Here is a 12,493-nt window from a genome sequence, read left to right on the forward strand (position 1 = left end):
GGACTGTTGCTGTTTACTCTGTACATGCAACCCTTGGGAGATATTAGAAAACGTGTTAATTTTCACTGTTATGCTGATGATACTCAGCTCTATATTTCATTGCCACTGTTGCCTCTGGCTTGCTTAGCTGGGGACAATTAATATTCAGCAATATTGCTGATTTGATCACTGACACTACTGGATGAGCTGCTTTATAGCTGAATTGAATGTTTGCATCATTGAACCATTATTTTCCTGTTCATCACTGTTTTGAAACAATCTGTATTGTATAAAGCGCTGTAGAAATAAAGCTGACTTGACTCAGAAAATAACACTTTGTGCTACATTTATTGTTTTAGAGAGTGATAAACTCTTTGTTCTCTGCTAAAGGAAAACACAAGAACATTAGTTTTCCAAGTTTTTCAGGACACGAGGGAACCCTGCAAGGGCTTTTTATGCATGACAATTTGTCCACGTTGAGCACAGATGTTGGCATATCTGTTGGCAGGTCGACACACTCTCTCCAGTGTCAGGTCCTATCTGGGCATTATGAATTTCTTTACTTGAGAAGTTCTTCCCACACAGTTTGCAGCTGAAAGCGGCCTCTCTAGTGTGACTTGTTATGTGGGTATAAAGGTTTTTTTTATGCCTGAAACTGTGTCCACACTGAGGGCATGTGTACGGTTTCTCTCCGGTGTGAACTCTCATATGGACCGTAAGGTTCTGTTTTTGAGTGAAGTGTTTTCCACACTGTTGGCAGGTGAAAGGCTTCTCTCCAGTGTGAATTCTCATGTGGTCATTAAGGCTTCCTTTATGTGTAAAACCTCTTCCACATTGAGGGCATGTGAAAGGCTTCACTCCTGTGTGAATTCTTATGTGGGTATAAAGGTTTTTTTTATGCCTGAAACTCAGTCCACACTGAGGGCAAGTGTACGGCCTCTCTCCACTGTGAACTCTCATGTGGCTTTTAAGGCTTCCTTTTTCAGTGAAACTATTTCCACACTGATGGCAGGTGAAGTTACTGTTAGATTTGGTCTTCTGAGCTCTTTCTTCTGAGCTCTTTTCAGAGTCATCTTGCTCTTCCATTTCAACTAGTACTTCACTCTCCTCTTTCAGCGCCATCAGGTCTAAAGCGGAAAAAGACAAATACAAGTTAACACCAGTTTGATGTCACAAAGCACCAACCTGAAAGCATTAAAGCGTCAAAACAAACAACAGATCCTATATGCACTATAAGCGTATGGTCTGAGCACTGACAGGCTGACCCCCCACCCCTTCAACCTCTGCAGCAATGCTGGCAGCACTCATACATCTATTTCCCAAACACAACCTCTGGATATGACACTGAGCACATGCACTCAATTTCTTTGGTCGACCATGGCGAGGCCTGTTCTGAGTGGAACCTGTCCTGTTAAACCGCTGTATGGTCTTGGCCACCGTGCTGCAGCTCAGTTTCAGGGTCTTGGCAATCTTCTTATAGCCTACGCCATCTTTATGTAGAGCAACAATTCTTTTTTTCAGATCCTCAGAGGGTTCTTTGCCATGAGGTGCCATGTTGAACTTCCAGTGACCAGTATGAGAGTGTGAGAGCGATAACACCAAATTTAACACACCTGCTCCCCATTCACACCTGAGACCTTGTAACACTAATGAGTCACATGACACCGGGGAGAGAAATGGCTAATTGGGCCCAATTTGGACATTTTCACTTAGGGGTGTACTCACTTTTGTGAGATACTGTATTCTTACACACTAGCATCATCAAGTGCCCTATACAGGATAATCTACAAAGTGTAATCTATAATATCATTAAATAACAACAAAGATAAATGATCTGTATAATATTTAATTCATTTGTAGCAACAAGTCTGTAGTGACACTTGATATTTGTAGGTTTTGTATCATCTGAGGCCAAGGTTTGATTCTGACAGTGAAGAATATGTTTTTGACAAATATTTGATTCTGATGTGAAAGTTTGAGGTTTGTTGGTGTTCTAAGATTGTGTTCATAGTTGTGCTTTAATTAGGACACTCATATGACATTCTTCAAAAATATCATTCCTTTCAGTAGCGGTGGATATTTGAATAAGGAGTTCAGCTGTGAGAATGAAACCAACCTGTTTGTTCCTCAGTCTCTTCATGTTTCACTCTGAACGTTTCTTCAATCTTCACATCTTCAGTCTCCTCTTTAATCAACGCCATCTTTATAATAGTGTGTCACATGGATCTCAGATGCTTCTCCAGGAGTTTTTGGACTCTGTCATGTTTAAGATGAAAATTATGAACAGAAACGAAAATAAATCTCTGGGTGCATCTCAATCAGTTCCCTAGTAGTCAGTGCACTGGCAAGGGACTCTGTCTGAGTTATAGTTAATGGCCTTAAATTATCTTATTTAAAAATATAAATTATACAGAAAGTTCATAAGTAGGTTTTTATGATTTGGTATTCAATTATTTGTGCATCACATGTAAGACAACCAATGATTGCATTCGGACCGAATACAATGATTGGACGAACATTTGTTTTCATATTTCAACCAGCAGGTGTCGTCAGCGTGGGGTGTTTCGAGCGATTCAAATCACTGAATCATTTTACGAATGATTCGGTTCAATTGACTCGGAGTTTAAAAAAACTGTTTCTCTCATCACTTCTTTCCAGTACCTGAATTCGTGTTTACGATGTACTGATTCACGTTATAGAGAGCGAAATGAGACTGTTACACAAGTGTGGAGGATATTTACTCACAAAAACAGTTCATTCGTATTAAATAAAGCATTACAACGTTACGTCCAAGAATAATTAAATTATTTCACTATTATTCATAGCCTGTAAAAATTATTAAAGTGACTGAACAGTTTGCATTGATTTAAACACTTTAAATGCGTAAAAATACAAACCTTTCTTCAGATGAACCACAACAGACCGAGTGCGGTGCTGCTCTATGACGTCACATCGCCATATCAAAATAAAAGTCCCGTTTACGCGCTACGATTTTTACTTTTTTTTCCAGTGAGTTTCTAATTATAATCAGATGCTGGATGCCAAAATAAACTTCATTTTTTAAATAAATTCATATTCTCAATGGGGTCTCTCAGACGGACATGCACAGACACAGATAATTCTGCTGTACTACATTACAATCAACATCACACATTTGTATGTTGGCATATTTATTGCACAATATTCCCATAAAAACTGGGAAACAAAGATCAAAAGGAGAAACATTATGTACAAATACATCAATAATATCTAAGCAGTATATACAGCAAACATTTACCAACGCATGCCAAGTAAATAAATTAAAATGTTTGTTGTTGTATAAAGAAATAATTAGATATAAATACATATTCTGGAGAAGACAAGTGGATACAGATTTGTTTTTGTTTCTTTACACAATGAAATACATTGCAAGTTTCCCCACAGAAGCATCTCGTACATGATTTAACCTGCAATGCCTCGTATAGCCTGCTTTCTCCATGTCACGTTGATTAAGACTGTATGGTTCGACCCAGACAAAGTAAGCAAACCAATCATAAACATGTACGCTTATATTAAATCATTGCATCTTTCATCCATTTCTCTGTTATTTCATCAGTAAACAATGTGGCTGCAAGCTAAGAATAGTCATTATATGAAGTTTCAGCATTTCAATCCTGAAAATAAATGATTGTTGAATGTCCCTGGATCAGTGTTACAATAAAAGTCCAGCACAAATCCAATGTAGTGAGTGGTGACCATCACATATCTCTCTCCCAATGTGTTCCTCCACAAACAAACATCACACAGCACGACTATTCAAATAAAAATACCTTTTCCCCCCACATAGTTAAAGTGACTTTGCCGGAAAAACAACAACAACAAAAACAAAAAAAATCGAATCCTCAGAGCTCATTCATGGGAAATCGTGCCATGGTTTTATCTTTATTGGGTGGATTTACCTCAAGTGTGTAATTTAACATGTTAGAAAAGTGTGTGTGTGTGTGTGTGTGAGAAGGTCTGAGGTAGAGCTCTGGAAACGACAGGGATTGTTCTCTTGTAAACGGATATCACATGATCACTCACCGCCACAATCCATTGAGAACACATGAATCTAAAATCATAAAACTGATTTTATAAGTTCTAAATAAAGTCTTTGCTTCCTATGATGATTTGAAGAAGAAGGTGCCGTGAACGGCTTTCAGTGTTTGTTCGTGATGTATGCTTGGATATCTTCTTTGGCTTCTACATTCTGACATTGTGTGAAGAAACGAGACATAAAACATAATGTGGTATATGGAATTAAAAAAAACTCTGTCTGTTTGTCAAAAAGTGACAGTCACGAGAGTGTTTCTGGGAATCTCCGGGTTTCGTCCGCCGCCGCTACCTGATGGCAGAGCATCTGTCCTGCAGTCTGCTCACCCTGAGACCGATCCCAGTGAACACCCAGCCTCCCTGCTCCGTTCCAGGAGTCCCAGGAGCTTCACGGTGCTCTTCCAGGCATCCCGAACCTGGAGAAGCCGGCACAGCTGCCGGCGCGGGAATGGAGTCTCTCTCTCGCTCTGTATGTGGTCTATAGGAGGATCTGGGCCACGTACGGCGAGTGTGTGCTTGCTATGGCCGCCAGCAGGGGCAGGTCGTTAGACTCGATCCTGTGGGAATGAAGGACATCAGATTGTTGGCATTGGTCAGAGACAGCACAACATGCATCACGACTGGTAGAAGTTCTTACCCCAGAACCATGCCCAGCTCCTTCACATGCACCCTGGTCTGTCCCTTCAGGTACTCCGCCAGCATTTTGCTCTTGAAGTACAGTTCCTGCAGCCGGTCCTCCAGGTGCATGATGCACTAAAAAAAACAGAGTGTGTCACACACACAGACTGATGAGCTTTTAATGCTCTTAATGTCACCGTTTACATCATCAGATAGCGAACTGAAGAATGACATGATTGGTCATTATTGATTACACTGCCATTGTTCAAATGTGAGAAAGCTGCACTCACGAAGTTCGGCGACAGGTTGAGTCGGTACAGCTGGTACGTGGACTGGAGCAGGTTGGACACGAGGTTGGACACGAGCACTTCCTGTCCCAGCTTTTCAGAGGGTCGTCTCTGGCTGCTGGCCACCTGTACGCTCCACTTATCTGTGTCTGCGATAATGCAGACAGCCTCGGCGATGGGCTCATCCAGCACAGGATGCTAAACAACAACAAAACATTACATTGAAGATTTTCAGTTTTGTTCATTTAAGACCATGATGCTCAGGAGCCATGGGTGGGACGCATGTGAAAAAGGGTCTATTTTCAACAGTAATGATTGGGGATTGCATGTAGGGCTGCAACTAACGATTATTATCCACTAGTCAGATTTTTTAAAACATGAAAGAAAAGGAAGTTGTGAGTGATATACTTGCAGTCTTTAAAACTGTCTACTGAAGGTAGTTTTGTTCTGTTGTTAAACAATAGTTCAATTTAATAAACGCAATGCAATTCAAACCCTCACAGCCTCGTTTTCATTCCTGTCAAAACTTAAATATGGCACTACCCTGATTAACCCTCTGGTGCTGTTTGGAGATTTTTGAGTAAAAAAATATTTTTTTGAATTTTTACTTTATTGGAATGGTACGAAACCTGGTAAAGGTAAAAAAATCATGGACATGATTCGAAAAAGTTAAATTGTTCGCGGTCAAAAATGAGAACATTGAAAATTATTTTAATCTAGTGGAAGTGTTTGGTACTGCGCCCAAACAAAATCTTACTGAAAGCTAATTTTTTGAGATATCAACCTCAAATTTGGAACACAACTTGTTCAGATTTATGGCTTTGATTTTCTCAGTTTTACGTTTTGGAAAATATATATTTTATGTAAAAATCAAAAATTGCACTTTTGTGCATTTTTCATAACAATAAATGTAAAATTTTATAACTTTTTTCAAGTTTTTTTTTCACTTCGGCAATAATCTGCCAAGTGTCGTCTTTAAAAAGAGACCAAACAGTCTGTGCTCCAAAGTATTCAAGATTTCTGCAAGTTTAAGGTGGACATTTTTATTTTCAGGTCTATGCCCAAAACGTGTTATAAGTACTCCATAAATATAATTTAGTACCATAAAATCCTCTAAAAAAAATAAATAAATAACTAATAGACAATCAATCTAAAATATAGATATAGTACAATCATTTCGTTGAAAAAAAATTAATAATAAAATAAATAAATAAATTTGACCGACACATGATCAGCATCAAAGGTCAAACAAATACTTTCATCATTAACTAATATTTTTGATTCTATCCATTAGCATAGCTATGAGCGACAGTGATTTAACGCTTAGCAAGTGCCAGCCAGTAGTAGTCAGGTGATCTACTGGAGGCGGTGTTTACCTGCACAGCATGGGCCAGGTCTGACACGAGGTTCTGCCTCAGTTTCTCATCATTGGGGGCTCCGTGCAGAACAAAGTCCGGAACGTATGTAGGACAGTATCCACCAAACAATGACCTCCCAAAGTTTGCAATGCTCGGTTTAGAGTAGTTTTCCACCAGCTTCGCCCTAGCAAACAGAAAATCTCGTTCATTATTGACATTTTTGTTATACAATGGTTCAGATGATCCTCAGCCAGTGGCTTACCCAGGTAACGGCACCTCGAGCTCATCTTGCCAGTCGGCCTGGTCGTCGCCGTACAGCGTTCCATCGGACTCTTGCCTTGCCAGCTCCTGTCCGGCGTCCTCGCTCTCGCTGTCCCCCAGCGCGCTGTCGGAGCTCTCGTTGCGTGGGATCTCCCAGTCGTTCAGTGGGAGGGCTTTCGTTTTGTCCCCAGCTGTGCCTTGTGAAGGGACACACAGCGATATCTCAATACCCTTGTCCTGCTCGGCAGAACAGCAGGTTTTACAGCAGCCCACACTGACATCTCCAGCATTGCACCCACACCCGTCCTTGTCCGACGGCGGGGAGGTCAGTCCATGCACCCTAACTTGGCACCGTTGTAGATTTGGGGCACCTTTTGTCCCCATTTGTGCAGGTGTTGGGAAGACATCATCAATAGTCCTTGTCTCCACCGGGTTGTCATCACTGAAATACTCATCGAACATGTCCGTGCAGTCCCCTTGCACTCTTGGACTCCACTTTACAAACCCGCCATTCTTGCTATCGTTGGTCTTGATTTGGTCCACTTTAAGCTTCGCCTCGCCGTTACTCTGCCTCTGCTGGATGTCCTTGAGGAGCTTCTTGTGTTTCTTGATCTCCTCCTCCACCTTTAGTTGCCGACTCTCCATGTCAGATTCAGGAGACATAGAGTCTCCGATGAGGAATGTGACTTTGGCAGAGGGTTCGTTCTCATCGAGATGAAAGGTTGTGAGTGTTGAGCTTTTGTCAGGGGGCTTCTTCTCTAGTGGGACACTGGATGAATGGAGGATCCTGATGGGCATGCCACCAACTTCAACCTCAGGCCGCACATCCTCTGAAACCTCAAGCGAGGTTCTTCTTTCACACGGCGAGGTGGATCCGATCTTTACCACGGTTTCCACCCGAGTCTCGAGCCGCGGGCTCCCCGCCTCCCTGCAGACAGGTGTGTCTCCCTCCGGTACCGCGGGACGCTTGTGTTCGTCTGGGGCTTCTGCGTCCGTGCTGCGGTCATCAGAGGGGTATCCGCCCTCTGCCTCAGCACCTTGGGACAGGTAGTCTTGGCTCGGCTTGTGTACCGTGACCAGTACGTAGTCGGACTCCTCTACCTCTCCGCGGCGCAGCGAGGTGGTGATGAGCGAGCCGGGCATGACGATGGCCTCGTCCTCGGCACTCTCCAGCAGGTGCGTTTCCAGTAACTCTGAGCAGCGGATGAAGTACGTCAGCACGTAGAGAAGACGCTGAACCAGCTCCTGACGTCGGCCAACCACCACCGTACGGGACAGACGCACAGGTGAGCCGATTGCCCCATACAGGTCACCTAGAGCAACCACAACCTTATTATCCAAGACAATTCATACACATTTGCCCAAATATGGACATCTATGGATATGACGTCACTGCACTATAGAAACTTCACAAGTATGGCTAGGCTTAGAGTTGTTGGTTCTAAGGCTGTAAGCGTATAAGTTGGAAGGATTTGGGCCGAGACAAGAAAGACCTCACAAGAAAAAAATCCTGAAATCATAATGCTAATTTATTTTAAACTGGCTTCAACACTAGCTGGTTCAGGTGTGTTTGATTGGGGTTGGAGCTCAACTCTGCAGGACTGCAGGTCTACTGAAGCAGGGTTGAAGACCTCTACTCTAAAGCATATGGTTCACTGTGGTTATTTGCATCTACACTCCACTAGATGGCGAAATGCACTAATATTTTTGCACTCTTGTAAGCTTTATTTACCAAGCTGTGCCCAGAGAGGGTTGTAGGGATGTGTTTTTGCCAGCATGTCCACACTCGGTGAGGAGTGCTTCTCCAGGAAGATCTTAAGGGGTGGTTGACCGTTGGGCATGACTGTGGGCACCCAGGCAAGATGGTTAGTGAGAACTGCAGTGAGAAGCGCTGGGAGGAATCTAAAGGCAAGAGAGAAAGCAAGCAACAACAACATGGTTACGAAACCACCCAAAACTCATCACAGCATTGAGAAGTACACATGACGTTACTCAACTGGTTCTTGGAGGCTTGCTCCATGAGCAGGGCCAGCTCCCTCATGAAGTGCCCACAAAGCTGGTTCTTTTCGGGTGGACCCGACATCATGGTGAGCCAGACGGGCTCTGACACACGTGGCATCGTGTACAGGTTGCAGATGGTCGTCCTGCAGGGCATCCGCACACAGACACACACACAAAGACAGAAGAGCTTTTGTCAACAGCTGAAACAAAGAGCGTTTCAGTTGAACGGGGCTGCCCCGGCTGGGAAAGACCTTTCAGCATATTTAACGTCTGGAAATGTCATGCAGTCCGGGAATATGGGCCGCAGTCCAGAGTTTAACACACTAGGAGATCAGGAAAAGACTGTGCCGTCATGAGTCACTTCAGAATTAAAATTTCCTGATAATTTACTCAACAAAATGTTAATGTATTTCGAAAAGAAATTAAGGTTTTTGAGGAAAACATTCCAGGATTGTTCTCCATATAGTGGACTTCACTGGGGTTCAACAGGTTGAAGGTCCAAATGTCAGTTTCAGTGCAGCTTCAAAGAGCTCTACATGATCCCAGACGAGGAATAAGAGTCTGATCTAGAGAAACCATCGGCCATTTTCAGAAAAAAATAAACATATACTTTTTAACCACAAATGCTCGTCTTGCACTGCTCTGTGATGCGCCACGCATGACGTAATCACGTTGGAAAGATCACGCATGACGCAAGCTAAAGTACTGCAGTAGGGTGAAACACTCATTTTCTCCTCCAATTACAAAATCGCCCGACATCCTTGTTTTACTATTTGCACATTCGCTTTGTAAACACTGGATCAGTACTTCCGTATGACCTTTCCAACGTGATTACATAATGCATGCCGCATCACAGAGCAGTGCAAGTATATAATTTTTTATTGTTTTTTTTTAGAAAATGGTCGATGGTTTCTCTAGATAAGACTCTTATTCCTCGTCTGGGATCATGTAGAGCTCTTTGAAGCTGCACTGAAACTGACATTTGGACCTTCAACCCGTTGAACCCCAGTGAAGTCCACTATATGGAGAAAAATCCTGGAATGTTTTCCTCAAAAACCTTCATTTCTTTTCCACTGAAGAAAGAAAGACATGAACATCTTGCATGACATGGGCATGAGTAATTATCAGGAAATTTTAATTCTGAAGTGAATTAATCCTTATATACTAATCTGTAACAGCAAAAGTGAACTGGAGCACAGTGAGGAGATCTCCCACATGTTGTTTACCATTACTGGTGCTGATTAGGCACTGGGAAAGATGCAGATGTTTGCACAAACACCTGAGCGTACTGCTAACAACCTGACACTTGGAAACGAGACAAAATACTCCCTTTCCAAGTCGTACTATACTTCCCAGTACTGAAGTTAGTCTGCAGTGACCTATAAAAAGCCTCATGCAGAAGCAGCAGCTAACAGACAGAACAGTTTTAGCACTGGATTAGGTAAGAGTTATGAAGCTCTGAGGTCTTCTTTCATAAACCCTGAAATGAGGACTGACAGAAAACGACACGCGCTAAATGTCCGTCACTTCAAATCAGGGCTGGGTGATTCTTATTTAAGCAATAAGATATGAGAGGAAGTCACAATAACACTTCTTCACATGCATAAACCCCTACTACATATTAACAATATTTTACTAAAAGTTAATAAATGCATTGAATATCACTGGATGATAATACTATTAATAAATATTGATGTTTATGTATTGTTATACTGCTGTGTAAACACTAATTTAAATGTAAAACAGCACTAAATTAAAATTATATTAAATAAAACCTAATCTTACTGCAAGTAAAACACCTCATATTGATGCACTATGATCAAGCCTCTATTCCTCTTCTTCTGACAGATCTGACCTCACAACCCTGAGGAGGAACGCTAAAGCTCCGGTGTATAATTAGCCCACTGGAGGTGGGAAATCTGAAATATTTGTTTGTCTGTTCGCTTGCATATTATTGACTATTCTGGTCCGTCCTGACAGTATGCGAGGGAGATAAGGTTTCTGTGGCACTGCGGTCAGGTTGCTCTGGCCACAGACCAACAAGCATATGACTTGGAGGTATGAGAGGGTTCATAGTGGATCAGATCTGAAGCACTGACATGGACGGAGCTTATTTTATACAGACCAGAAGCAGTCGTGGCCTTCTGCTCCGGTTCCTCCACAAGAGATTTAAGGATATGTTTGATATGGTTAATAGTTCTGCTCCTTTTTATAAGCATTATTATTATTATTATTATATACCAATAAATTAATGATCAGGTTAAAGCTCATACTACATAGAATTAATTGATTGTTGCATGCCATTTCTGCTGTTTTAAAGTGCCCCTATTATTCTATTTTAAGGGTTCCTAATTTTATTTGGCCTTTTCCTACAACAGGTTTACATGCATCCAAGTCAAAACACTTTAATTTTCTCATAATATCCACTGCAGCATCAGCTCTTTTCTCTCAGTGTCTGAAACAGTTTAATCAAGGATTCGGTCTCTCTAAACCCCGCCTTTCTGAGAGCTGCTCTGCTCTGATTGGTCAGAAACCAAACGCTCATTATCATATCTGAATCTCAGCTCTTGATTCACAGTGATTCGAACAGTAACGATGGTGTCGGTATTACCGTATCAATCTCATCAAAATGAATTTGCTTTGGCAGCAGAAAACAGCGTCTTCTCGACATGAACAACACGAACCAAACTCTTCCAGTTTCAGATACAACTACAGTGATTGAGGGCGGGGCAAAGAGACACTGTTCAGCCAATCAAGACCAGAGGCTGGCATTATGCAAATTAGCTACAAACCAAAGTAGGTTCAGCAGGAAGACTGGAATTACTGACGACTCGTTTTAGGGAGACAATAACTCCATTTATCTGCACAATCAAAAAAGATTAACAGGAGCACTTTAAACACTTCCCTCGTCTGCCATTGCTCAACCAAACAGACCGGTGCTGCTGTTTGTCTAACCTAGCTAACAATTTTTATTCCCAAAGACGTTAGTTTTGGCTCCCAGAACGTTATTTTTTAAGGTTTGTTTTTGATTAGCCAGGAAAGTTCTTTGAATGGAAATAGAACGTTAGTCTTTGGTTTGTAGAACGTTATTCTAATGTTAATTTAACATTCCTATAATGTTATTATAACATCCGTTTAGTACAAGTAATAATTAATTAAATTGCTAATAATTAGCCTATATTTTTTGTTTTAATCAAAACAAAACTTGTTTTATTTGTTGCTTAACTCCCTCGCGTTTTTTTTCTTACCAGTGTGAAAGAGACTCAAAATACTCTGTCAATGTTGCACATACAATTAAGAGTTATACACCATTTTAATCTGTGGAATATCTTCTTTTATTTGTGTACACTCAGAGTAAAAACAAAATTCTGTGCTTTTTGTAAAATAAAGAAAACTAACATGATGCGTGATCTCTCGTCTCCCTCTGAGCGAACTCCAATCTGATAGTTCTCAGAAAATGAACTGTAACTTAGTGAATACTAATGACAAAAAAATTAGACTTATGTCTAAAGAAACGTTGAAATGTCAGGTTTTAAATAGTTTAAGTCAAATCGAAAACAAACATTCTGTGTTTATGTAATCTGTATGAAAAGAGAGCCATGTCAGAAGTCCTTGATTCAGCTCATTATCCGCTAATGCGGCCATGCCCACGGAGGGAGCGCTATTCAGACGCTAATTCTGAGTCAATACATGCATACATCGTCTCAATCGTGTATTTATTGTCTTGAAAAGTGTTTTGAATAGCCATAGTTAGCGATCTCTGGCCTCTGTTAGTTCAGTTATTTCCTGGATTGCCTATTCTTCTTTAGCATTGGCAATTGTGGACTAAAAGTGTACAGAGCGCTCTCCGGCTGCAAGTATGAATTGAAAACAGTATCCAGCGTTCACAGTGATGACAATAAATAATGAATAAATACT

The 12,493-nt window shown here is 41.4% G+C and overlaps 2 protein-coding genes across 4 annotated transcripts in view; both read right to left on the reverse strand.

The window, feature by feature from the left end:
- Nucleotides 1–385: 385 nt before the first annotated feature.
- Nucleotides 386–2,898, reverse strand: LOC137013321 (gastrula zinc finger protein XlCGF7.1-like). The gene is made up of 3 exons (XM_067377017.1): nucleotides 2,877–2,898; nucleotides 2,096–2,235; nucleotides 386–1,106 (listed from the first exon to the last, which is right to left on the reverse strand). The coding sequence occupies exons 2-3, from the start codon at nucleotides 2,178–2,180 to the stop codon at nucleotides 433–435; spliced, it is 759 nt and encodes a 252-aa protein (XP_067233118.1). The 5' UTR covers nucleotides 2,181–2,235; nucleotides 2,877–2,898; the 3' UTR covers nucleotides 386–432.
- Nucleotides 2,899–3,144: 246 nt separating this feature from the next.
- The window catches only part of fnip1 (folliculin interacting protein 1), a 33,043-nt gene continuing 23,694 nt past the window's right edge, over nucleotides 3,145–12,493 (reverse strand). For all 3 annotated transcript variants that reach the window (XM_067375490.1, XM_067375488.1, XM_067375489.1), the window contains 7 exons: nucleotides 8,572–8,718; nucleotides 8,307–8,476; nucleotides 6,576–7,887; nucleotides 6,332–6,497; nucleotides 4,959–5,153; nucleotides 4,688–4,803; nucleotides 3,145–4,607 (listed from right to left, as the gene is read on the reverse strand). In XM_067375490.1, the coding sequence (XP_067231591.1) occupies nucleotides 4,529–4,607; nucleotides 4,688–4,803; nucleotides 4,959–5,153; nucleotides 6,332–6,497; nucleotides 6,576–7,887; nucleotides 8,307–8,476; nucleotides 8,572–8,718 (2,185 nt within the window). In that variant the 3' untranslated portion in view covers nucleotides 3,145–4,528. The remainder of the gene's footprint in view (nucleotides 4,608–4,687; nucleotides 4,804–4,958; nucleotides 5,154–6,331; nucleotides 6,498–6,575; nucleotides 7,888–8,306; nucleotides 8,477–8,571; nucleotides 8,719–12,493) is intronic.

The sequence above is a fragment of the Chanodichthys erythropterus genome, chromosome 22 (genome assembly GCF_024489055.1).
Source record: "Chanodichthys erythropterus isolate Z2021 chromosome 22, ASM2448905v1, whole genome shotgun sequence".
Lineage (NCBI taxonomy): Eukaryota > Metazoa > Chordata > Actinopteri > Cypriniformes > Xenocyprididae > Chanodichthys > Chanodichthys erythropterus.